General features: G+C 45.9%; 2 protein-coding genes across 3 annotated transcripts in view; one reads left to right on the forward strand and one right to left on the reverse strand.

The window, feature by feature from the left end:
• The window catches only part of LOC125763299 (protein Gawky-like), a 36380-nt gene extending 18632 nt beyond the window's left edge, over positions 1–17748 (reverse strand). The window contains exons 1-8 of the mRNA XM_049426243.1: positions 16548–17748; positions 7537–7845; positions 2580–7441; positions 2107–2490; positions 1270–1928; positions 1068–1209; positions 444–995; positions 12–375 (exon numbers count right to left, since the gene is read on the reverse strand). Of these exons, the coding sequence (XP_049282200.1) occupies positions 12–375; positions 444–995; positions 1068–1209; positions 1270–1928; positions 2107–2490; positions 2580–5450 (4972 nt within the window). The 5' untranslated portion in view covers positions 5451–7441; positions 7537–7845; positions 16548–17748. The remainder of the gene's footprint in view (positions 1–11; positions 376–443; positions 996–1067; positions 1210–1269; positions 1929–2106; positions 2491–2579; positions 7442–7536; positions 7846–16547) is intronic.
• Positions 17749–17987: 239 nt separating this feature from the next.
• Positions 17988–27168, forward strand: LOC125763298 (protein Gawky-like). Of its 2 annotated transcripts, none has more exons than XM_049426241.1 (9): positions 17988–18113; positions 19525–19820; positions 19922–23599; positions 23687–24088; positions 24168–24793; positions 24908–25067; positions 25141–25644; positions 25708–26020; positions 26185–27168. In XM_049426241.1, the coding sequence occupies exons 3-9, from the start codon at positions 20255–20257 to the stop codon at positions 26349–26351; spliced, it is 5517 nt and encodes a 1838-aa protein (XP_049282198.1). In that variant the 5' UTR covers positions 17988–18113; positions 19525–19820; positions 19922–20254; the 3' UTR covers positions 26352–27168. The 2 variants fall into 2 exon arrangements, with proteins under 2 accessions (XP_049282198.1, XP_049282199.1); XM_049426242.1 differs by lacking the exon at positions 17988–18113 and adding an exon at positions 18128–18480.
• Positions 27169–27208: the final 40 nt, after the last annotated feature.

A 27208-nucleotide genomic window follows, 5' to 3' on the forward strand; every position in this document is an offset into this window, starting at 1 on the left:
GAAAAACTTACCGGTGACACGTCCAGTAATTGGCCCATTTGAGCGCCAAGTTTGTGCCATGTTTGTGTTGCCAATACCACCAGTGCCGGCTGTTGTGTTCTGGCCTGTACCACCGCTGGTGTTACCACTTACATTTCCTCCATTTTGTCCCGGCAATCCCAAATGTTGCAAAATCGTCTGTACCTCGCTGTCTGTAGGCGATTCAGCACAGATGGTCGTATTGCCGAGCACACAATTATTAAGCGCCAGCTGTGCTTTGTTCGCTTCCTCACGGGTCAAGTATTTGCACAAAGCAATTCCGTGGTTAAGATACAAATGGAAATTTTGCAGCGGTCCATGCTGCATGCACAGTGTTCTCAAAGTGGATCCATCAATCTGAAAGGCAATTAAATTTCTACATTGAAGTCACCAACAACAACATGGGACATCTGCTGCATACTGACCTGTGCGGTGAGATTCTTTAGCAACAACCAGGTTGAGTACCAGGTACCGGACGCACCACCACCGCCCGACCAATTTCCTCCCTGACCGTGTCCTGCTGTTCTTTGGATCCATCCATTACTGCCCGGACCACCACCACCTGTACCCACACCACTACCGCTGCCAGTTGCTTTTCCAGATGATAGTCCTGGAGGTGGACCTCGTGGAGTTTTCGACGCACTGTTAGTTCCAGGCCCTCCGGTACCACCGCTGAGTCCGGCACCCCAAACATCGGATGCTGCCCCAGTAACACCACTATCGGACCACGTGTTCTTAGACGGACCTCCGAGTTTACCCATACCACCAGCACTGGTAGAGGATGAATAATTGTTGCTGCTCGCGTTGAAGCTCCAGGTCGACGAGGACAGACTAATCGAATCGGTCGGTGAGGGTTTGCTGCTAGACGCAAAAAGCTCTGAATCCTTCGCTGCACCAACCGATATCGAAGCGATAGGACTACGGGCAATACTACCCGGCGTGATCGTGGGATCCTCCTCAATCTTCATCTGAGTGCCCTATGGGAAGAGGTTATTCAAATTGTTTTTACTTTGGTCTATTTATATTTTTCCATTCTTCCCTGTGCTTACCTTCCATGGTTTTCCAGGTTCAAATTCTGGCACTAAATCAGAGAACGAATCCTGATTGGAGGGCCAATCTTTGCCAGTGAGATCGGATGATGCATTATCTGGCCAGCCATCCGTCATGCCAGCCCGTCCCGAGGACCAGGTGCTACAAGTAATGAACAATCCATCGTAAAATAGCCTACAACGGGAGTATCGTGACACTTACCCATCGTTTTGTAAACCACCCAGTCCAGCCATTCCACCGGCACCTCCACCGTTACCACCGAGCCCAACCGATTTGGCCGTAGATCCAGGAGCGCGCGAAAAATCCGTCAAATCGTGATTGTTATCCTTATCCATCATTGACGGCAGCTTCCACTGATTCAAGCGCGATTGCTGACTGGTTGGACCGGTTCCAGTGCCTCCACCACCGCCACCGCCACTGACCACCGGCGGTCCGGACAAGTACGGTCCATTGTGCTCTTTGCCCAGTGCCATTTCCGACAGACTGTTCTGCAGTGCGCTCAGCTCGTTTGGATCATTGCGATGGAAATTGCCACCAAGATGTCCACCGCCGAGATGGGACGATGGATTACCAACAGACGAATGTTGATGATGTTGTTGCTGATGTTGTTGGTGCTGCTGCTGATGCTGCTGATGCTGTTGTTGGTGTTGTTGCTGATGTGAATGTTGTTGTTGCTGCTGCTGTTGCTGTTGCTGCTGTTGTTGCTGTTGCTGCTGCTGTTGCTTCACGTACAGCGTCTGCTGGGTGGCAATTTGGTTCTGCAAACTGGCTATCTGTTGTTTGATCTTGGAAATCATCGCGATTTGATTATTCGATCCAGCGCCACCACGCTGCATATTGCTCTGAGTGACTTGTAATTGCTGAAAATGATCAAGTTGTCAAGTTAGTGTTCAGTTTATTGTCATTAATTTGTAATAGGAAATGACCTAACGATATCCCAGTGTGCCACGAAAGAATAAAGATCTCTTGTGAAAGCAAGCACCTAGGTATAATGAAAATCTTCAATTTCTAATTACTTACAACCGATATGACCCTTACCTTAATGCTGCTCAGCAATTGATTCAACAGCAGGAACGTTTGTGGAGCCAACGGTTGGTTAAGTATCTGCGGGTTAAGATATCCGGTCTGTACGGCCATCTGGATCTGCTGAACGAGCGACCGTAGTTGAGTGGTCGGTTGTACCGAGTTTTGTCCACCTCCACCACCGCCTCCCACAGCATTATTTCCACCACCTCCGCCACCTTGATTGAACGGAGTCATGGAGTTGCTCTGTCCGCCTAATCCACCCATGGGAGGTGGAGCTTGATTCAAATAGCTACCAAGCGACTTAGACGACAGACCGTGCAATCCGGACAAATTTGGATTTCCACCTGCTCCTCCCAAGGCTCCAGAGCCGCCTCCGGGCATACCATTCTGATTACCCTATACGGAAGAAAGATTCATTAAGTGGCCTTTCAAAGATTTCATATTTCGAGAAAGTGCATCAAATGTATTCTCCCATTATGACTTACCTGTTGGAAATGCATAGAGTGTCCACTACCACCTGCACCACCATTGCCGCCTCCTCCAGCACCGCCACCCAAGTAACGGTTACCGAAAAGCGGTTCAAAGACACCATTACCACCGCCAACGTTGCCACTTCCTGCGCCACCGCCGCCACCACCACCTCCACCAAGCTGCGCATGTGCCTCATCTCTTCTCCAATCTCCACCTGACGAAGCGTTGCCCATGCCGGTTACATTTGGCAGGGAGCCATTTCGTTGCAGCAAGTCAAGAGCTTCCTCAATCACCATATTTGCAGCACGTAGCGCGAACTCCACATCTTCCTTCTTGTAGCCCATCTCGCATAAGATGCGATACTGCTTGCTGCTTCGAATGATCTCCAACGGTCCATGAGGTGGTTTATTCGTCATCTTGGCTCCACCGACACCTGGACCACCGACATTCCAGTCGTTACCCATCAGATCCGCTCCAGCCGATGAATCCGGCCAAACGGCACCACCAGCCCCACCGAGCGGTTTTTTGTTAGCGTTCCACGATTGATTGCCTGCTCCGGGAATGCCTGCACCCGGTGCAGTTCCATCCATCCACGAACCACCTCCACCGAGTGATCCACCCGCACCGCCGCCAGATTTATCATCCCAATTGTTCGTGCCTGTGCCGCCAATCGAAGGATCATCCCACGATCCATTGCGAGAAGTTCCGGCACCGCCCGCTCCATGTCCACCCATCCACATGTTGCTGTTATCCGCTTTCAGAGGATTTCCGCCCGGTCCAGTACCGACCATTCGCGGACCTGGACCTCCCAATCCACCAGGGCCACCTGCAGGACCACCACCACCACCAATAGGACCTGTGTTCAATCCACCCAGCGGACCGTTGCGCCCATTGCGACCGACGATCTGACTGTCCGGTACTCCTCCGCCTGATCGACCACCACCGGGTCCTCCAGCGGCCCACAGCGCCGTTCCATCATCGATGTTTGGATTACGGCGCACGGCCGGCGGTGAATTGTCGTCCCAACCGGCCGTAACCGGTTTATTAGTTGGTGGCATGTTTGAAGGAATGCCTCCGCCAACTGGTCCTCCACTGCTACCGACACCACTGCCACCGCCACCGCCGAGAGGCCACTGATTGTTACCCGCACCGACTGTTGATGCTGCCGAGGACATCGCACCTGGTGGGGGCATTTTTCCCATCGGATAATGTTCCAACATGCCGGATGTGGATCCGCTCAGGCGGCCAGAAATACCTCGTGGATCACCCCGAAATTCACGGCTCTGATCGATACTACCAGCACCCGGTGGTCGCATGCTCCGGATGTCGACATTTGGTAATCCATCGAGTTGGGAAGCAAGATGCGGCGGAACGCCCGTGTTCGGGCCATTTCCACCAACCGAACCTGCACCAACATTTCCACGCGTTTCACCCCAACCACCGTTTCCACCGCTTGTCGCTCCAATACCAACACCACCCGGCCCGCTGCTCCAATCGTTATCGTTCTTTTTCGGTGGAGCAATTCCAGCCGTACCGGGAAGTCCTGGACCGCCCTGCCACATACCACTACCACCGCCGACAGGGCCTCCGGCACCTCCACCAACACCGGCCGGACCGGCGGCTGCACCCTGCTGCCAACCACCACCAGCCCCTCCAACTTGACCTCCAACAAGTGCACCGGGATTACCGCCGACCGGCGGTGGTCCAGCAGTACCGGCAAGCGCACTAGCAACAATGCTGCCTGCACCACCCGGAGCACCTGGGGCACCTGTCCATACGTTGCTTGCCTCACCGCTACTCTCATCGTCTACTCCCCATGTTCCACCATGATGACTTTGCGGACCCCATGGTGTTTTCTGTGACGGTGCCTGCGCAGGAGGTTGACCGCCATTACGAAGATTAGTTTCCCACAGCTCCGTACCATTGTTCACCGTGGCCTTCAGGGAAGGGTCCGGTTTGGTAGCGGGTTCCGGAGATATCGGCACATCCCACTGTGTGTCCTGATTGACGTGCTGACAACCCCAACCATCTTGGGCGAACAGTGCCTCACGCATCGAGTTAAGATGTTCCAGCTTGGCGGAGGATGTTGTGGCCATGGCACCACCTGTAGCTCCACCTGCAACACCACTACCGGCAGCAATGGCGGCAGCAACACCACCGCTACTACCAGCAGTTCCACCGACAGCTCCAGCAGACTGTGGATTTCCATTGCCTGGCTGGGGTAGATTAGCGTTAGGACCGGAATTTTGTTGATTAGAACCTGGAACTTGTTGCTGTTGCTGTTGTTGCTGCTGCTGCTGCTGTCCAATCATGGCTTGGGAGGAGGATTGCTTGTTCGGATTAACCACCTGATTCCATCCACCGGTACCGCTCTGTCCGCTAACAGCATTACCTCCAACAACCATAGGTGATCCACCATTACCACCGGACGCTTTGCCCAACAGTTCCTGTCTTGGGCCACTGCCGGGTGGTCCAACAGGCGGTGGCATACTCGCCTGTCCACTGTTCCAGGACGGTTGCTGTGGTACTTGTTGCGAACTGCCAACCGAAGCTCCACTCCAGCCGGAAACACCAGCACCAACTGCACCAGCACCGACTCCGGGCGGTGAACCCCAAGCACCACCGTTCAGGGAACTTTCGCCACCACCACATAGGCCTCCAGTACGTCCAATCCAATGACCTTGAGCTTCCAGTTTTCGCATTCGTTCCGTCAGCCGCACGAGTTCGTCAAACGATGTGTATTGATCGTGACGATCCATGATCTTTTGCATCATTGTATGATCGTTTGGTTGATTCATAAATTTCTTCATTTCCGTGTCATCCTTCGCAGCGAATGATAACTTCCGAATTAGCTTATGTTCTACGGTTTGGTCCGTATTCATCATTGCGTGTGTGCGTGTGTTGTGAGTTGTATAATTTGCGTCAAACAAACCGTTTGCAATTTGTGCGATCCAATCCAATCGCAAACCTTTATTATAGCACTTTTGTGGGTGATAATATCGGTTTGATTCCTAACACCACCGTAAGAAAATGATGATTCACACCCAGCTCTATCACGCACACCCGGTCATACAAATACTTTTAAAATTAATGCTAACACGTTAACGGTTAGTCAGGTAATCAAGAAAATCACATCTCATAGTAGTAACGGCGTAATGTTTTTTGTTTGTTCGTTTGTTCGTCTTTTCGTGTTTCTGTTTTTGGCGCGGAACGTATGGCGTTTCGTTAATTTGGGGTTTAATTTTGTGTTGTCACTTTTAAAATTTCTCTCCTTCTCAGACGACGCTCTTGTCACTGTAATAATTTGTTAATTATTTTTAAACGCTTGGTTTGGTGGTGGTTGTAGGTTCATCAGCCGTACCTGAGGGAGGCCTTTATAATTTAAAGCTTTCCCTCTTTTGTAGCGCTGTACGAATCGTAACACTTGTTTTGCTACCGGAGACCAACGGGGAGAACATACATAAAAAGCTATCCTGTCAGACTTTCATTCGTTCTTGCTGAGTTATTTGTTGTTTGTTTGTGGCGGCATTTTAATTTGCAACCGCCTATGTTTTACTACTCGTACTTGGTCCACACGCACTTCGTTTACAGTACACGGCGCGAGATAGTTAAGAGCTTTTGCTGCCACAATTTGTGCACCTGAATGAGTGGCCTTAACCCGCAAACTGTCGTACAGCACAATCCGTTACTTTGTGCCAGGTTTGTTGGTATGTCTCGCCATATTTTTGAAATAATGCTTCGATTTGCAGAGGCGACATTCACATTCACGTACACGTGTAGTTTTAACCGCAAATGTTCTATTCTGCACGATAAAAACGAAAACACTGCAGCGATTGTGTTGCTTGAGTGATGGATATGTCTAGGACGTTAGCACGCCTTTTAATGTAACGCGAAATTACAACAAACAAGAACTTGCAAACGTGTCGGTTACGGTTGAAAACAGCCTTGTTCTCTTGTTTTTTTCTCGGTGGTGCAACAAACACAATTATAGCACAATTCGCGCTATAAAACTCCAACCATTTATGCTGCCCGATTGTTTTATTTTGTCGATCAACGTCGATCAGCACTTTTCACACTTTGCCAACGTGGTTCGATCGAGCGACAAATCTCACTTATCACACTTATCACTGGGTTAACGGCATACGATAACTTGAAACACGAATTTTACATTAAAGCTAAGCTTCTGGCTGTGGCAAAATCATTCAATTGCACCACGATACATTACTCGGTAAATAAAGCATATTTTTGTAGTGATAAGTTTTTGTTGTCACACACTATTTGCTCACATACACATGTACGTACACGCAGATACACGACACGAGTAGGTGAACCGAGAATTGAGATTTTTTTTTACTAAATGCGAGGATCACCACATGGATGACTGCATAACCTTTTGCACTACTGGTACGATCAGTTTGTATTGCACTAAAAGACTACGTACACTCACACTGGTTGATTGTAATGTTGAGTATTTTATGCTCCCTTTTACCAAAACCTTGCAACATGGAAGATTTGCCACAAGTTCACATTTGTTTCACTATCTGTTTCCATTCGTGTCGCTTAGATTGTTTCGTTTTTCTTTAGTAGTTCATTTTTCCCTCTTATTATTGTACTATCAATGGATTCGTGTGTCTGTGTAGTTAATTATTATCTGATGTTGGTGTTTCCGTATTCCTTTATCAATGCCACCCGGAAACACGATGCACACCACATGTCCTTTTCGTAAGATGCTTCCTCAATACACGGCAGGTACAACACGGCAACGATCAGGATGGGTTCTCCGCGTTATCGCACCGCAATTCTCCCAAAACGTGTTAACATAAAATCAAACCTAAACTTAAGTTTTGTTGGCAGGGAGATGAAGCACCTTTACACCCTGGCAAGTAGAACAAAAGGGATAATATTAATATTATGTTCGATTGTTTGAAATAGAAAAAAAAAACAGGTTCAATAATTTGCAGAGCTATTTACCACTTAGGACGGAGTTTTAACGCCCGTAGGCACACCCAAAACGTCGGTCCCAAACACTCGGTGTCCAAAGGGAGGGTGATCCCAGTGAGTGGGAAATATCACAGATTTTCGCTTTTTTTTCCTTAATGTATGAAATGGTTGACTGAACTGGATGGGCTGGATAGCAGCAGTTAATGCCGCAACATATTCCTCATCAGTTGGTGCTGATCATTAATACCGTGCACCGGAGGCAATATATCCAGTGGATTCAGTTTCGTTTTATGATTTTCGTAACTCGGTGGTGTGTTTTAGTTTTGTTTGTTTTAGCACCTAAAACGAAAAAAAGAGAGGAGAAATTAGTATTAAATTAACATAGTATTAGGAAAACAGTAAGGCAAGGAGTAACTTGAACCATCTGAAATTTATTTAACAATTAAAATGACAAAGTTTATAAGATTTTAATTTGCTGATTTGCTTCATTCATCTTAATTCAGTATCTTATCTAGATATTAAAGCTTATCACAAAAATAAGTATATCAATAGCATCATCCAATTTCATCCAAATCACGCTATACCCCAATCAAAACTAGACAATTTCGCCCTATTCAAACCTAATGAATGAATCTATTTAAAGTCACAAATTATTCATTTTCCCAACTACCAACTACCGGTAAAACGATCTCGTGCATACGGCAGGAGCTTTAGCTCCCATTAGGCATTCGTGAGATCGGCACGGGTTGGGGACGCAATAAACAATTTCTTCCGATGCCGTTGGGTTTTATTAATTCATCATCTCTCTTCACCTTTCTCTGCAACGGCGCTTTCTGCTATTGCCGAACGTTTTGATGTCTCTTTTCCCATAGAATCATCCCACGGTGGGTTGAAGGCCAGGCACAGAATTCATTGCTCTGGTCGAAATTATTATACACACCAAAAAAACCCACCCCAATGGGAACTGGAAAGCTTGACGGCAGACAGACGCGGATACCGTTACACGATCGCGATGCTGCAATACATAATATTACCCTTGCCGTCTGTCCCCTTTGCATCTCCAACCCCACGCCCGTACTCCCCCCTAAACTTAATCTATTTGGAAGATTTCTTTTTTATTTCTTCTCAGAACATACCATTTTCGTCGGTGCGAACAATGCGACCATCACCAGCTTCGGCACGCACACAAATGGCTTTATGGCCCCCCCGTGAATGGTGGTGCCAAAAAATCAAAACAAACTCCAACCACTACACACGCACGCACTTCAGGCATTGCGTTTCGTCTGGCCGTCTGCACGCGATCCATTAATATTCATACGAATTTTAATAGCAAGCAAATATTAACACGAAAAGACGCAATTTATTCTTCCATCGAATGTGTTTCTTTACATTCTGAAGAAAATTTTACATCATCGAATGGTTATTACCGATGCGCCAGATGCTTTGAGGTCAGCAAGAATAGGCACGATCGAGTAAAACGGTCACTTGAACAGATGTGATCATCTGTTTTTCTATGACCTTTTAAGGTCTTTATGTCGCAGGTGTTACTTTTGCGTTTGTTTTGTACATAGAAAATGTGTTACTGTTTTATTGAGCTCGATCGAGATTGAATTAAGTGGGACAGTAAAGCGTTTAGAACCTAACACTACCACAGTTGGTTTACTCGATTTAATCGTGATTTAAATTTTTGAATTCTACGCCGTTGTACATTTTTCTTTATCCTAAAAAGATGAATTTTGATTGCAAGCTTTCACAGCGTAAGCTCAAATGTTTTATTTGTAACCGGAACATGGCGGAATAGACGAATATTTTCCGATTTTTCATCCACATTGATATTTATCTTTAAATATTTGTTTATGTTCAGAGTGCCACAGTGTACTACGCCTTTAAAGTAGGGTAGTCCGTACAACAGCAAAGCTTTCAGCAAAGCACTACTTTTCAAAAGCTTACCCCACTTTTAATGCGCGATGAAGGCATTTAAGGTGCAATAAAATTGCGACTCAACTTTAGAAAAAATTAACCACTAGCAAACAACAAAAACCAATACAAATCCGATGTACAACCAATACTAACCATCAATACACCATTACAAACGTTTTAACGTTGGTTGTTCCATCGAAAAACAAAACATAAGCAATGGTCAATCCCCCATGTTCGATGATCGTTTGCCGGTGCAAATATGGATGTGTTTGTGGCACACCAAGTGTTTCACCCCCCACCCATCCCCTCCATCCCTTTCTCCCTCCGGCAAAGCACACAAAGCAAAGGGCACTAAAAACAAACGGTTTCGGTTCAATAAACTATTACGCAAAGCCTTGTCCCGGTTCCCTCTCCACACGCAGCAATTCGAAGTTCTGTTCGCGTCAGATACATCAAAATGGCATAAGCGCAAGCTGCTGCTCAAAAGCTGCGAAAGCAAGGTTGCACACAGCACGAGTGCATTGGCCCGGAGTTTTCGGGGGGAAAAGGTTGGCATTAGTTCAGTTAGAAACAGACGAAACGCAAAAACAAATCGTTAGGATTTGACACGGATTTTTTTACATTGGCCACGTTGTACACCCGTAAGTTCTGCGCGCGCGGCCATTCGCCATCATGACCTGTGGGACATAACAGTAACGTGGTTGGAAATAGGGATGAGAATAACAATTCTTTTTAGTGAATCAACTCAGAGTGAATGAGTCGTTATAAGGAGTCAGCTCGTTTAACGATTTTTTTTAGTAATTTGGCAAAATTTTATAAATTGATTTATTTTAATGCGAATTGGTTGAAATAAGTTTCTTTCCACTCAAATAATGCTTTAAATTAAAAAAAGCGTAAAAAATAATAAAATAATAAAAAAAATATTTTTAACTCGAAAATTTCATAAGGGGTACCCCTTACGTTTTTTTGAGCAATTTAGCAAAATTTAAAAATTTGTTTTATTTTCATGCGAAATTATTACAATAAGTTTCTTTTCACTCAAATAATGCTTTAAATTAAAAAAAGAATAAAAAAATTTAAAAAAATAAAAAAATCTATAAATTTACCAATCTCCTAGGCTCATTTTTGTACCAAATTTTGCCTATAACTCGGTTGGTATCTAACGGATCACCAATCTTTAACCTGTGGTCGATAGATGGCACTAATGACTACATTTTCTTCTTGGACGGCCATGCCCTCAGATGTCTGTGTCAGGAGTTATTCGAGGAACCAAGTTCCATACCCTGTTGAGAAAATGTAAAATTTTCTCATTTTCGCACCAAGTTTTGCCTATAACTCGGTCGGTATCCAACGGATCACCAATCTTTAACCTGTGGTCGATAGATGGCACCAATGGCTACATTTTCTTCTTGGACAGCCATGCTCTCAGGTGTCCGTGCCGGAAGTTATTCGAGGAACCAAGTTCCTTACCCTGTTTGAGAAAATATAAAATTTTCCTCATTTTTGAGCAATTCAGCAAAATTTATAAATGTGATATATTTTCATGCAAATTTGTTGCAATGTGTTTCTTTTCACTCAAATAATGCTGTAAATTAAAAAAATAATAAAAAATCAGAAAAAAATTTTAAAAAATATTTCAACTCGAAAATTTCATAAGGCTTACCCCTTACGTTTTTTTTGAGAAATTTTGCAAAAAAAATTAAATTGATTTATTTCAATGCCAATTGATTGAAATAAGTTTCTTTTCACTCAAATAATGCTTTAAATAAAAAAAGAATAAAAAAATGGAAAAAAAATCTAAAAATTTGAAAATTTCCAAACGACCACTACGGATCAACCCTCAGGGACGAAGGGGCAGCGATCATTGATCTGTTGCGGTTGGGGTGGGGTATGGTTTTTTTATGTCAACAGCGATCGCATCTATTCATCAAACAGCGCTACAAACAAATAAACGACCACAATATTTGGCCCATTCCTTTTTCAGTAAATTACCATTTATTGGCATTTATTGAGTTTGCATACCAGAAAATTAAAAATATCCAAAAAACTACTCATTTATGAATGAAATGAAACAGAGAAATATATTTATGTTTTACTGCACTCATAAATTGCATAACAGTCCACCATAAAAGAAATGTAGAACTAATCTAATTCCAAATCTTTTATTTGCCTGTACACACCGACCCCACAAATAACCATTTCGGTTCGAGCGTCTCCCCTTTTTACCGGGAGCTTTTTTCGAGCTGCGCACGAAAGCTCGCCTAACACGTAATACAAATAGCCCCTCGCGCGCTTCGATCGCGATCGCAAATACAAAACAATCGTACGCGCGCACCCTCGCGCGCTCACACACTAACGCAGCAGTGGAGAGAATCGTGGTACGATACACGGGGCCTACATTCCGTACCACTTTGAATGAGGCCATTGCGAGCATGATTCGCGTTCCACACAAAACATGACGATGAGGTAGTTGAACCTCACACCAAAGCTTCAAGAGAGGGAACATGGGAGAGAGAGAGAACGAGAGAGATAGAGAGGGAGCGAGAGTCGCCGCACAACAAGGGTTGGTGTTACCTTTAATGTTCAACATTAACCCCGTCTAGTAACAATCCGTGATCGCCGGCTATGTGTTAGTATTGCATAATATAGTGTTATATTGTTTTTCTCCTCTTTTACGGTGTTCAATATTATTAGAATTAAATTATTATAAATTTATAAGGTTTTAAAGCGCATTTTTATTACTTTAAAAGCATTTAACTTCATGTAAAAATAACAGTAGGAAAAATCTTTAACTAATTTATGAAACCCAAGAACCTTAAAAATTGAGCTCGTTTTATTATAATTAGCTACTTTTGCTAGACGAATAGAATGGAAATAATAGAACCAACGTCGTACGGCTCCGACATGCCTTCGTGAACGTGTCTATCTACAAAAGCGAAACGATCATCATCACGTGAAGAGCGGCAGTAAAGCGGAAAGCGTTCCTCCATAGCTCACACACGGTGGGTTGTTGTGAGCTGCCAGCCGGAACATCTATGATCGTTTTACCCTCTCGAAGTGACGGAGAAAGGGCAACAAAAATCCCCAAGCTTTAACGATTGCTTGTGGTTACAAATTGTACAAATGTTTACCTACAATGTTTGCAAATGAAGGTTTTAATTTTTTAAAAAATATTACTTGCCATTACTTACATTATATAGCAAGTGTTAAAACACACAAGAAATCGAGAATGCATTTAAGAAATAGCTCAACCTTTTTTGTAACAAAAAGAAAGCAATACTTTTATAACAAGCCACTGGTCTTTTCCAGTTTGTGCATCGTTAATCATCCCGTTTGTATGGTGAACTCATTTTACCGTAGAGCAAGGCAAACACCTGCCGTGAATGTGCATCATTACCATGGCATTCTTGCAATTTTACTGCGCCAGTGTCAAATTACGCATACGTTTGTTTTGCATACCACGGTTATTATAGCTTACAACAATTATACACGAAAGAAGAGACAGTGCAGCGTACATTTTGTGTACTGTTTTTTTTTTTGACAAATGGACAGCACGGTTAGTGCGGAATTGAGAGCGGGAAACAATGAGAGGAAGGAATGGGAAGGTGTAATTTAATTTCCCATTTGTATGGCCAACTCATATCACGGGGTGTAACTGATACTTGAGATATTTGTTGCATTTTAACGTGTGTGATAAACGGCACCAGTTCCACATGACAGGACCGGGTGTCAAATCCCATTCAGACCGTTACTTTGTAATGTATTTAAACGCCTAAATTCTCTAGTGTTGTTAGATACGATATTTGTAAGGATAACAAACACAGCCGCGCCGATTATCCGTGTACCTTTTATCCGGCTGTCCCATTATCCGTGCAGCTCGGAAATGACAGTTCCAAAGGTGATTTAACTGAAAACGGGTGATGACATGAAATAAAAGCCTCAATAGGAAATGATACAATTGACTCAAGTTCGACCAAATACAACAGATTTAGTTTGCAAAGTGTAAATAAGGAAAAAACATGCTGCTTTATAAAAAAAGTCCACTTATTACATGCTAAATACTAATATTTATAAAAAAAGAGTTGTGCCTATTATCCGTTATATTCGCTTATCCGGTAAGGGCTGAGTCCCGTAGAGCACGGATAATCGGTGCTCCACTGTAATTTAAATATTCCTCTTAAAAATATATACACCATAAGATCTTGCATATGGGAATTTTGAATATGAAGTTAATTTGAGAGGAATTCATCAAAAGTAATCATGTTTTCATCTCAGTTTTTTACGAGAGTTGTCGTGTCCGATTGTCCGACATAATTCGCTACTATCTTGTAGGTACCACTCAATTATCCCTACTTTTACCATCAAACCATATGCTCCCCTTACCATCCCTGTGACAACCGAATTGCGTGTCTGTCAGTAACAAGAAGGAGATTAGCTTATGGTCTAATGATACCGTTTTACTAATTCAAGGTCAAGTTTGGTAAATGACGCAGCCATACACAACGCAGACATTTCACAACAGAGACCAATATGGTATGAGCTTCATTCAAAGCAAAATGATGCCGGAACATAAAAACCTTCCAGATGGAATACAAAAAAAAGGATCATTCTTACACCTAATAAAAATAATTCCACAATTTGATTGCACATCACCTACCTATTGAAAGGTGAGGATTTTTTTTAAACAAAAACACTGTTAAAACGAACTTTACCGTGAAGCTGTGAGAAACTAACCAAACATACGCTTGGTTATCATTTATTCTCCTTTTAGTACTTTGACATTTATCCATTATTTTTGTGCAAATTTTGCCCTTTGCTTCCGGTTACAACAGGCTTTCCACACGGTTCATGAGTGCTTCACTCGGCAAAATGTATGCACCAGCACGAAATGAGCCCGAATGGAGACGCCTGGTCCCGGACTCGAGCACGGGATAAATATAGAAACCAACTTCAACTCCCTGCTCCAGTCTCTGTCAGGGAACCTTACGTTACTTCCAACCGTTTTCTCTCGCTCTCTCTATATCTTTCTCGCTCTAAGCTTCGATGTTTGCTGCGCGGAAAACTTCCTACTTGAAAGCAAGAAACCCCCTGCAATACCCAAAATAGAGAAAAAAAAGAAGCCCAAAAAAAGTTGACCAGAAGCAGTAACAAGAAATGTGAAGTGTAACTGCGCATGCCTACGATTATCATTATCCTTCAGCAAACAAAAAAAAAGCTCGCCCATGCAACCACACACGCAAAGCTCTCTTTCTGTCCCACCGCCGCTGGGGTTTGTTAGGTGGCCATCCAAAATATGGACCATCGGCTTATGCGTAGCAGGAACGAAAATCTGCAACCAGTGATTTTGAATGTAATGTTCCCACGGGGAACAAGGCGACAGATGCAAAGCAATCATCCCGAAACGGGGAACTTCATCACACCATCTCTCTCTTTCTCGCGCTTTTGCTATTCATTACATCGGTTGTAACATTACATTCCACAACACAACGAAAGCTCGCCATCTATCTCACCTTGCTGACGTCACGTCAAGCGTTTGTAACCCCTGGTATAGGGGTTTGCTTTGGTATTACACAGGGTCAGTCATGAATATTTGAATAAAACCAAACAAATACACTTCATTTGACGCCTCTGTACAGTTTATGCTGTTTCATATACGCAGTTATCATATAACTTTATTATGCCATTGCGCGCACCAAGCGATGCGATGATCGAATATGTTTCCGGAGGACATGATTTGGAAGCTAATTGGGTTTTGTAACGTATTTGCAATCATTCTCAAACATTAATTGATTGCATTGTAGGTTGGGTAGCAGCCAGCCAAAGTCAAGGACAAACGATTGATACAATATTGGAAAGATTGATATTGAACGCTAGTAAATAAGAATGAAATAAGTAAATAAAAAAGAAAAATAATATAGAAAAACATAAAATTGTTTAGTAACGATTGACGACGAAGATAATAAATTAAAACATCCTACTATTGCTAATACACCAATAAAAATAGAAACTTTAAACTGCATCAAAGCAGAAAAGAAAACAAAACAAAACCGTTCTCCTTCGTCCGGTGCACAGATATTGTGCAACACACAGCAGGCAGACTAATTCAAGGGACAGTGTGCAATTTTTCTAAAGAAGATGTGTATTGTAGTGATGGGTAAATTATAAATTTTACCGGAGTTGGATCGGTCCGACTCCGCCGCCAGCTGGAGTCGGAATCAGAATGACTCCTGTTGAATCTGGTCGAGTCCGTCTTCGTCCGACTCGAACGTAGTTGATCGAAACTAAATCGGACTCATCTGAACTCATCCGGAATCATTCGGAATCGATCGGACCGATTCGGATTCAGCCGGATTCGATTGAACTCGGAACCGACTGGACTCGACTCGTACTCGCCGTAGTCAATTTTGATGTTTAGTCGGAGTCGGAATCAATTTTCCATACGCGAAGTCGGAGTAGATACACGATTCCACTCCGGACTCCGAAGTTGTGACGGATATAATTACTTGCTGCACAGCGAATTAAATTGTAAGCGAAATGAAATGGGAAATTAAGCTGGATCCCACCATCTAATTGTTGTGTAATTCTAAAACAATTACAACAAAAAATAAATAGTAATGGTAGGAGTTTAAAGCATTTTTTTCTCAAAATGATCTAGTAGCTTTTATTTATTTTTTTGCTACTCCGCTACTATTTTCACCGTGTACGAACGGTTGGGATTCTTGGTGGTCAATCGTGCAGCAACACCTCCTCCGGGGAGCTTTCTTTTCTTCATCCCTTCCCTTCGGTTCTCTTCGCCAAACTCCTTTGCTGAGCATGTTCATGCTGCACGCAACAGTAATCACGGCATAACACACTACGCCACCATGCAAAGGACGCATACGATATACACAACGCTGGCCAATATTGACAACCCTCGTCTCCATTAGCCACCCTCCCCCTGGTTGTATGCGTATGTGTGTGCGTGTGAAACAACGGCAAAAACATACAGCACCTCACAATCAGAAACCAAGGTCGAATTTTGGTCGTTCGTCGCTTAGTAAAAACGCACAACCACCCCCCACCACCACAAGAGACCACTTTATTACTCCCCAAATACCGAAAAACCAATACCACACACTTACTTATCACACTGTTGCTGCATTGCGCTGATTTGCGTTAGTCGTATGTAGTGTTGTTGTTGGTTTTTTTGTGTGTAGTTATCATTTGTTTCTCCTCTGAACGATTATTAAATTGGCCAGCGAATGCTTCCGATGCCGATTCCGCGTTGGAGTTGTAGCTTTTCTTTTTTGTTTTACTTCGGTGACTAGATCCCGATGATGGGGTCAGTGGAGTCTGCAGATTCGCCCAGTAACATCACGGGTAACGGCGGCCTCGAACAAGGGGATAAGCAAATATATATGTGTTTGCATGTGTCGGTGTGCAGGAAAAATCGTACAGTCGGCTGAAAATGATGCTCGTTTCAGCAAACTATTTCAACCGTTGGGGCTTTTGTGCACAAAAGTTCTCTGGTTTCCTTCCCTTATTCTATTGCACACTTTCGCGAATTTCCAAACACACAGCACACACTTCGCACACTACTTTTCCCTGGAATGTGGCAACACAAGCAGAAGATGTTCTTTCCGTTCCAACGCAGACGACCAGTAAGTGTAAGCTTTTGCGGGCGAGCCTCGGAAAACTTTTGTACACGTCGCCACTTGTGTCTCGAACACCGTAGTAAATTTTACACTCGAAATGTTTTCTTTTTTATTATTATGATTATTGGCACAGGTAGTCACACACATACGCGCACACCAGCACACACTTTTCCCTGGTTTCCAGCAGCTTATTATCCACACGGGAACGCGACCGTTTCATTCACGCACGGCGCTGCGAGCTTTCTCGTGGAGCGCCAGCAAAACTCACTATTGTGGGGCCACGCACAGCGCAATTTTTGTGCACGATGACCTTTTTTTTCACTACTTTTCCGCTTCTCCGCTGGATGGAATTGACGAAAACTGAACGCCAATCATACCTAGTAGCGCCTACACACACTCGCTCACACGCTACTTGCGCTCTAGCGTACGCATACCGTTACGTTCTCCACCGGGTGGAGGGGGCGTGTGGGGGGATGGGAGGGAGCCCGTTTTTCACTACTTTTTTTTCTCTCAGCCTTTCGCGGGAGACGCGTACCCTGCACGGGGCTGTGCTTGCGACCCAACCTTCGACCGCACTGACGACGCTAAACAACTCTGCACACACTCGCTATGCTGCAGCAGCCCTCCCAGCAAGGAACTTGATTTTGCAGCCACAATTCCGGTTTCGGCCCTTTGCGTTCTGTTCGGCCATAAATACTTTATAAATCATTTCATTTCACCATGCCCTGGAACGACGACCGCCACACACACCATTTGCTACACTTCTGCCGTAGCGCACACGCACGCACCACCACCCTTCGGGTAGGCTGACCTGTCAAACTTCGGTACGCTTCGGAGAAAAAGTCATCAGTTTTCGGTATACACTTCGCAGCAGCACACCACCACCGTCATCACAAACGTCGGCTGTCGGGCAAGCAAGTTCGACGCTAGGGAAGCATTATCAAGCAAGTGGTTTACACATACCCACACGCACAACGGTACACGGCTTGTAGATGTAGATGTAGAACATATTTCGCCATTCGGAAAAAAGGGCAACCACTCTCGGTGAAGAAGGTAGAGTTATGTTGCTAGTTATTTTCATAGTTAAACGTTATCGGGACGATTTCTTACAGCATAATATTACTATCGGAAGCAACAGTGCGTGCAGTGTGACCGATATTCAACCGTGAAATGGGTTACAAATGTGTGCAAAGTTGGAAAGAATCTCATCGCCAAACTGATATCTAATATGGCGGCCGCGAACCTAATGCTGCTATGCACTTTGAATGTGGCTGCAGTGTCTGGTGGGGATACTAAGTGCAAACGCAAGCTGTATGCTGTGTATATTGAACGGAGCTAGTTCACTAGAAACAGTGACGGGATTATACCGTGCTAGAAGCTACAGCTTCGGTGTTAGCTTCAGGGAGTGGCAAATGGCACAGTAAAGTCGGTCTATACGACCTCTTATGCTGCTGTTGCATATATCAGCAATCAGAAAATTTGAGTGTGTTTTTCTTTCGGATAAATCGTTGAATAGATTGTGAAGCAATGGAATTACCATTATGCTGTAGAAACTTGGCATGATTACCTGTGCCAATGCGTCAAAGTGTAGTGTGAACGAAGCAGAAAAAAGCTGCATGACTGTTTAATTAACAATACGCGGACTGTGTTGTGAAAAAAGCAGGGTCCAAATAAACCCTTCCGCCACCATCACGGCAAAATTTAGGAATAGATTATGTGCTTTTTTATAGGAATTTATTGTTTTTTTTAATGGAAATCCTGTTGTATTAATGAATATTATTAGCAAATTTTCCAATTACTAAATAGGGCGATTTTATTAGCATTCAGTGAGAACTGTACAAGTGGTTTTTACATGTTCATATAGACCGTATTTTTCTCTCTCTCTCTCCTTCTCCAACATATCTGCACAAGCATATACGCACACAGCCAAATCCATGGTGTTTGAAAAAAAAACACACTTCTACGTATTCGGCAACAAACAAACGAAAAGTTATGTTGGCACAAGAAGAAGAAAAACATCAATAAGGGACACGAAAGAGCAGACAAAACAAACATAACCACCCTCTCTTGATGAACACGCACACAAACGTACACCCGAACAAAACAAAGAAATCAAACCGATCGTCTATTTTCTTGCCCTTCTTGCAAGGATACGGTATAATGCACAGTTATGCAAAGAGAACGAGAGAGAGAGAGAAAAAAGGGCGAGGGAGCATAATCATGATCATATAAAAAATGAAAGTGAGAGAACGAACGCTGTATGTGTATTGATATTTGCTCTCGTGGAGCATAAAGTGAAGAAAACATAAAACCAAATCGAAATAACCTTCTGTTATGTTATTCCAGTGTAACAATTGACTTTTACCCCGCGATGGGCGGGCTCATATGTATGGACAAAAATAATCTGCCAAAGTGGATCGAAAAACATAACAAACATTGTTCCGTAATTGTCTTCTTTTTCCAGAATCCATTAAAGTACTCCTTCCAAACATCAATTCTCGAAAGTCAGTGCGTACAACCAACAACGACGACGACGCAAGGCGGTAGTGCTGATTTGTTAGTTTAAATTGTGCTGTCGGTAAAATCGTTTCACCCGAATGATTCAACCCGCAGAAGATCTGTGATAAATTGTAGAATAAGCTTAAAAGCATCCAGTCCAGCACGGAACCAGAACTCCGGTGTGATCAGTTTGCTGATTTCTATAGTGACATTCATTCCAGAACTTGACATAAAACTGGACAATTCCGTCCATCGCGAAAGGTATGAAAGTTAATTAACCCTCGACAAACAGAACTTCTATGGAAGGCAAGAATTTTTCAGTTTGTTTTAACAACTGTTATCTGTTTTATTTTTTGTTCCAGAGCCTGGTGCTCCCTCCTCGCAGCGTAAAGTACAGTGAAACCAAAAAAAAAACAAACAACAAAAGGTTCCTTTGATCACAGTGTCAAAGGAGCAAATTTGATATACGTATCAAGCCGCGAGAGTCTTCGTTTTCCCGTCATTAAAACAAACGTAGCGCCATCACACAAGATGCTTGTGGACGATATAGCTCAGCACGACGAGAAGATGATAGCAGGAAACTGAAAAGCTAACGTACAGATCTATTATAATCCTTCGCGTTGCGTTATCTGCATTGCTGCACTAGCGTAACACGCGCCAGTGATTTTTATCTCGACAACCTAGCGGTTGCTGAGATGGATGATATTAACGAAAGACAGCTCCAGAACATGGACGATGATCCAGTTTCGCCGGAGTTGATCGAGCAAACCATATCGTTGACTGCAGTCGAAGGCGCCATTGCTATCGATCGACAGCCACCGGATCATTCAACGCAAAGGAATGAGGTGGCATTTAACGGTCAAAATGCCGCACCGACGGTAGACACGTGCCGTCCACAGATCGACCAGTACGCAAACAACAGTTCCAAAGCCATTGTAATGATTTCAGCCGCACCAATGAATGGGAATGTTGATATTGCTGATGGTGGTGCATCTAGTGGCCCGGTGCCCACTGATAATCAGATGGCATCCATCTGCCGAACCTGTCCGGATAGCGAGCCATCGAAGACGACCCGTACTAGCCATACCGACGACGAAAAGCCGACCCATATTGATTCTGTGACATTGAAATGTGATTTAAATGATTACCTGATTAACCTTACAAATATTAGATGTAGTTTAGCACAGTCAAACCCGAGCGCTCCGTGTGCGTCTCAATCAGCGGACGAAGGTTTGACCGACTTGCCGCCCCACGATATCATGCTGTCGGATACTAAGAGCAGCCGGAACATCAGCTATAATCCGGTTCGTAAGCTTGGCGAGTCAACGTACACACACTTTGATGAGCTAGTGCGCTGCACCGAGCGTGAGCGTGAATGGTTACGGCGCGGCTTATCTAACGGCGTGCTCCGACTGAGGTTGTGTGGTGGTGGTGAAGATTCTATCAACAATGGCACTAGTGCGTGGGGTACACCGCCGGGTGCATCTAGCAACGGAACGCTCAGTGCGTGGGGTGTGTTGCCGAATCAGCAACAGCAACCGCCGCAACAGTCATTACCACCGTCCGCTTGGGGTAACATTAACAATAGTAACCCAGGCAGCATCGCCAACAACAACAACAACAATGGTAATAGCGGTGCAGGATCCACTGGCAATGCGGCGAATGGTAATGGAAACACGGCCAACAGTGGAGCAAACGTTGGCCAGCAGCGTGTCGGTGGACCGTCCCGTCCCGAAGACACGAATTCCAATAAAGTGAACACTCAATCGGCTTCCGCACCGAACGCTTGGAATGCAACGGTCAACCATGGACGCCATGGCGCTCCTGGTGGAACGAGTGCAACAGCGAACGTTGCTAACAACAACGGCAATCATCATCATGGTCATAATAACAATCAGCAGCAGCAGCAGCAGCAGCAGCAACAGCAGGCAGCTAATATGGGTGCTGGGAATAATAATGGCGCTGGGAATGGGGGGACCGCCACGAAGCAGCTAGAGGTGCTCAACACAATGCGCGATGCGCTGTTCAGTCAGGATGGTTGGGGCTGTCAGCATGTTAACCAGGACACGAACTGGGAGGTACCGGGATCACCCGAGCCCCAGGGTGCCGCCAATGCAGGTGGAGGTGGTGGTGGTGGTGGTGTGGGAGGCGGAGCGGGTGGTGTTGGTGCTAAACCCGATGGCGCCGGACCACATGGTGCAGGTCCGAACGGAAGCTGGAAGGCACAAACCATGAACAACGGTACCGAGCTTTGGGAGACAAATCTCCGCAACGGTGGTGGAGGGCCCACCCATCATCAGCAGCAGCAACAGCAAGCTCAACAGCATCTGGCACAGGCCAAAACCACACCGTGGGTACCGGCTAACAATCTCGGTGGAACATGGATGGAAGATGACGACAGCGCGGGCGGTCCGGCCGGTGTTCCCGAAGCAGCGGCCAATGTTTGGAATGGTGGCAGTGCGGCAGCAATCGTCGCCGGTGCGGTACCAATGGGACCTGCCGGAGGACCCGGCGGCGTTGGTCAGGCACCGGGCTGGGGTCCTCTCAACAATGGTAATGTAGTGACCGCTCCACCAGCTGTCGGTGGTGCTGGGACGGTCGCTGGCGGTATGTGGCCAGCGGCGGGTGGCAATACACCCGCCATCACAGCGGCCTCCAACACCACCGGGGCAATGAACAATCCCCAAATGGCCATCGGTGTGAAGAAAGATCTGAACGAATGGGGTGGTGGCGTTGGACCCATCGGTTCCGTTGGTTCCGGTGCGGTTGGTGTCCCCGGTGGTCCTGGCATTCCAGCGCAAGGCGGTTGGGGAGATGCACGATCAGCAGCGGCAGCGGGAACCTTGCCGATGGCCGCTGGGTCCGTAAACGGACAATCAACCGGTGGTTTCAATCTAAACGCCTCGATTGGTGGTGCTTCTTCCGATGGGCTCGGCAATCGGATTGGTGGCGGTGATCTTCGTGGTGATCCGCGCGGCATTTCTGGTCGATTGAACGGTGCGGCTGCCGGTAGCATGTGGGGCGCTACGGTGCCGGACCAGCGATCGGGAGCTTCCGGTGCGGGAGGAGTTGTACTGCCCGGTGCTGGTGTTGGAGTTGGAGGACAGCAATGGGTAGGAAACGGTCCAAATGGAGGGCCAAACAAGCTTCCCACAAACTGGGACGATGGAAGACCGTCCTCGCTCGATGATGGCTCGGGTGGAGCGCTCTGGGGACAGGGCAATGCTGGTGGTCTGTCCAGGCAGAACTCGACCGGTTGGAAGGACGTTTCGGATGTAATGATGCGCCCCGGAGGTGGTGGAGGAGGAGTAGGCGGCGGTGGTGGCCCAATGCAGCGCAATCAGCATGCTACAGCTGTGCAGGGCGGAGGAACCGGACCGTTCGGGCCCGTACCCGTTCCATCTGGTGCTGGTAGTGGAGTACGCGTCGGCGGCGGTACGGGTGGTACACTTTCGCTCGGTAAGGACGGTATGTGGGGCGGCCAGGTGCAAGGTATCGTTAGGAATGGTTCCTGGGAAGATCAGACACCGGTCGGTGGTTGGGGGGATGACAAAGGTAGCGCCCCTTGGAATATGGATCTCGCATCGAATGGAGCCGGTGGCATGGCTGGTGGCTGGAATAAAACACCGACCACACCGAAATCGGCCGGTATAGGGTGGCCGGACCCGAACGAATTGAACGCAACAGGTGCTGGGATGGATTGGGGACTTGGAGGTAAACCTTCGGCCGGCGGTTCGAACAAATCGCAATCACTGAACAATCCGCTGGAATTTATACGTGCGAGCAAAGAGTATCGGCTGCTGTGTGAAATGGGACACAAGAAGGAGGACGTTGAGTTTGCCCTGCGCACGACCAACATGAACATTGACGAGGCGATGGAACTGTTGCGTCATGGGGCTGCCGTAGCCGGACTATCGACCGGATGGCGTCGCACACTGTCCGAGGATCATTCCGGTGGGCTCGGGATGGGTTTTGATGGAGCTTACTCGGGTCGAATTCCACCGCTGAATCATGCCACGAGTGGATTGTCTTACTCACAGGTGAGTTGCGTGACGATCGTGCAACATTCTAGAGTTTCACGAGTGTCTTTTGAGACGTTTCATTCATTTACGTTGTTTCATTTGCAGAACAATCAAAACATGCTTAACAACATACCTGGAGGTGGTCCAGTCGGTGGACTTGGTCTCGACGGTACCGGACCAGCAAACCTCGTGGCGCTCAACAATCTGAAATATCTCTCGCAGGGCGCAGGTGGTGCTGGTTCGGCCCATCCGTCGTTCAACCATAGCTCACTGCTACCACCTGGTGGTCGTGGACCAAACCAACAACCACAAACCCATCAGCAGCAGCAGCAGCAGCAACAGTTGGCGGCAGCAGCCGCAGCACAACCCACCAACCAGCAGCTCCGTGTGCTGGTGCAGCAAATTCAGCTGGCGGTGCAGAACGGTTTCCTAAACCATCAGATCCTCAACCAACCGCTGGCACCGCAAACTTTCATACTATTGAATCAGTTGCTCACTCACATCAAGGTAAAAATTGTACAAAACAAAACGTAATTGATTGTGTTTGGCAGGCTTTCAATCGGTTCTTTTTTTTGTCCGCTTTCAGCAAATGCAGTTAACTCAAAGCAACTTGGCCCGTAGCGGTACCACCGGAGGTGTTAGTGCCGTTCAGTTATCGTTAGCCATCAACAAGCATAAAACGCAGATTGCTCAGCTACAGCAGCAGATTGCCGCCCAACAGAGCATTTACCTAAAACAGCAGCAGCAGCAGCAACAAGGACACCAGGGATCGATGGGGCCACCACCACCACTGATGCAATCGAATCCAAATGCCGGCCTCGGTATGGACTTTATGCGCCAGCAGCAACAGCAAGATCTCATGGCACTACAGAGCACCTTCGGAGAGATGGCGCTCGGAAAGGATTCAATTATAACGTCCACCGGAAGCGTTTTCCCGCCACCGGTCGTTCCCCTGCAACAGCAGCAGCAGCAGCAGCAGCAACAACACGCCGTAGTTTCGGCAGCCCCCGGCAACGTCATTGTCAGTGGCAGTACTAGTCAGCAGTCTCGCTTAAATCAGTGGAAGCTTCCATCGCTCGAGAAGGACCCGACCGCTAGCAAAGATGATCTCACCGATTTTTCACGCGCTCCCGGCCCCTCGACGGCAAAATCAGCGTTAACTACTACCACTACCAATACTAATATAAGCTCTCTAGGTCTCGTGCAAGATGGGTACGTAGATACATGCCTTGAAATGTGTGAACCTTTCCCACTAAGGTGAAATTTGAAAGCAGAACATTAATTTCTTTGCTATACGTTTGGTTCCATTCTGCTTTTCCACACCAGAACCTGGACAACCGGTCGTACAAATTTGGCAGATGGATGGCCGGAGCAAACGGGTGATACCGATAGCAAAGACTGGACCACCACCACCAACACCTCTCCGCAGGATAGTTCCGCTTTCACCGACCTAGTACCTGAGTTTGAACCGGGAAAACCGTGGAAGGTAAGCCACACGCAAACATTTGCCGGAAAGAATACTTTTTGTCATCCAGAACTCCTTATCGGCAAACACACAGGGAACGCAACTTAAGATTGAAGACGATCCTAGTATTACGCCGGGCAGTGTCGCCCGCTCGCCACTCTCCATTGCCACCGCCAAAGATTCGGAGCTGTTCGGTGGTGTTGGCGGTACATCCGTCACTGAGAAGACGTCCCCTATCACAGCCGATGGCGGAGGTCTGAATCTTACGTCTTCCGCTTGGAGCTTCAACACGGCATCGCTAACTTCGGTAGCTGGCGGCAATGGAGGCACCGGTGGCAACAAACCAATGGCCGGTAAATCCGTCTGGTCAGACAACTCATCCGGAGCCGGCGGTGGCACTAATGTGGCCGCAAGTAGCGCGGCCGCCGTTGATGTTTGGTGCACCTCCATCGTAAAACCATCCGCTACACGAGGCCCTCCACCAGGTTTGGGAGGTACCGCGACCAATAAGAACGGCAACGGAGGATCACAACAGCGCACCGGTGCGGGTTGGGCCACCGGTACATCATGGCTTTTGTTGAAAAATCTGACTTCCCAGGTATGTTGAGAAGGAACTGGAAACGCCCCAGAGACCGCACGCTAATTTGTGTTATTATTCCAGATCGATGCATCAACATTGCGTACGCTGTGCATGCAGCACGGTCCGATCCTAAACTTCCACTCGTATCCGGCCCATGGGCTCGCCCTGTGCCGATACGCGACACGCGAGGAAGCCGTGAAAGCTCAACAGGCGCTCAACAATTGTACGCTTGGTGCGAGCACGATCAGTGCCGAGTGTCCGGGCAGTGAAACGGAAGTGCAAACGTATCTGCAGCAGCTGGGCGGTGCAACTACTGCCAGTGTCGCGGTCAGCAGCAGTGCTTCGAACCTAACGTCCCCCTCCTGGAGACAGGAGCGTACTCCGAGCAGTTCAGGTGAATATGGTTGCATGAGATGTTGTTGAACATACCACAACCGGTAGAACTCATGGCTTTGTAGCGAAACTAAAGCTCTGACTATCATTAAAACACTTTGAGTTCGGCCATTTCAGTTCTTAACTTAAGTAACGTATTACTTTTTTCCGCTATTCTTCACACAGGCGGTGACACGTGGGGCTCTGGGTGGGCCATCGGTGGTACCGGTAGTAGTGGCACCGGAACGGCAGCTAATCTCTGGGCACCGCTAGATGCAGGTACCGACAATGGGACACCAACCAGTTTGAATTCGTTCCTACCAGACAGTTTGCTCGGTCCGGAGTTGAATTAAACCAGCAACCAGCAAGCATATATACATGTGGCGTCAAATCCAAAGCGGGGATTTCTCTTATACAATTTTGAAGATATTCTTTTTTTTTTACTTTTTGAAATATCTGTTATCTTTTTTTGTTCTGTAACCTTCCAAATAAATGGCAATATCTATTTATGATTTTACAATTCAAGTACATTATGTACTCTCTAAAGATGATATACTTGCTTTTCCTATTACAAGTAATAGCTTCAAATTTTATTTTTAGTTTGTGCATAGATTCTGCACAAACATTAAGGTTTTTTTTTACATGAAAAGCATCACTACACAACATACAACAGTGTGTTGTTTGAGACCGCTATGACGCTAATTCAACAACCAGTGGCGAAAATTATCTAAACTGGATCTTTTTCTGCCTAAAAAACGAAACGAGCTGTTGCTGTAGTTCCAACAAACCACCATCCAAGGCAAAATGTCTGGCATCGGTATTTGATAACGAAACGAAACATCTATAAGTGACCCACAAACACACCCATGCACGCGACAGTCCGACACACCACCGCCATCGCCTGGGACAAATTGGTTGGAAAAAGGGGGGGAGAGGGCAGCAAGAAGACAAAGCGGAAATATTTATTAATTTTAATATACACATCATGCGAAAGCGCAGCAAATGATGATCAGTTTGCGATCAAACGATTATAATGAGGAAGGATAATATGAAACGCATTAGATTTACTATATTATGAAAGGTATACATAAATGTTATTGAATTATTTTTGAAATTATTTAGATATAATGGAGAGCTAAATAAATGAAACCATTAAATGATCTAGCGAAAGTACTGATAGCGCAAATGTATTTTTTTTTTTAAGAAAGTG

The sequence above is a fragment of the Anopheles funestus genome, chromosome 2RL (assembly GCF_943734845.2).
Source record: "Anopheles funestus chromosome 2RL, idAnoFuneDA-416_04, whole genome shotgun sequence".
In the NCBI taxonomy this organism is placed as follows: Eukaryota; Metazoa; Arthropoda; class Insecta; order Diptera; family Culicidae; genus Anopheles; species Anopheles funestus.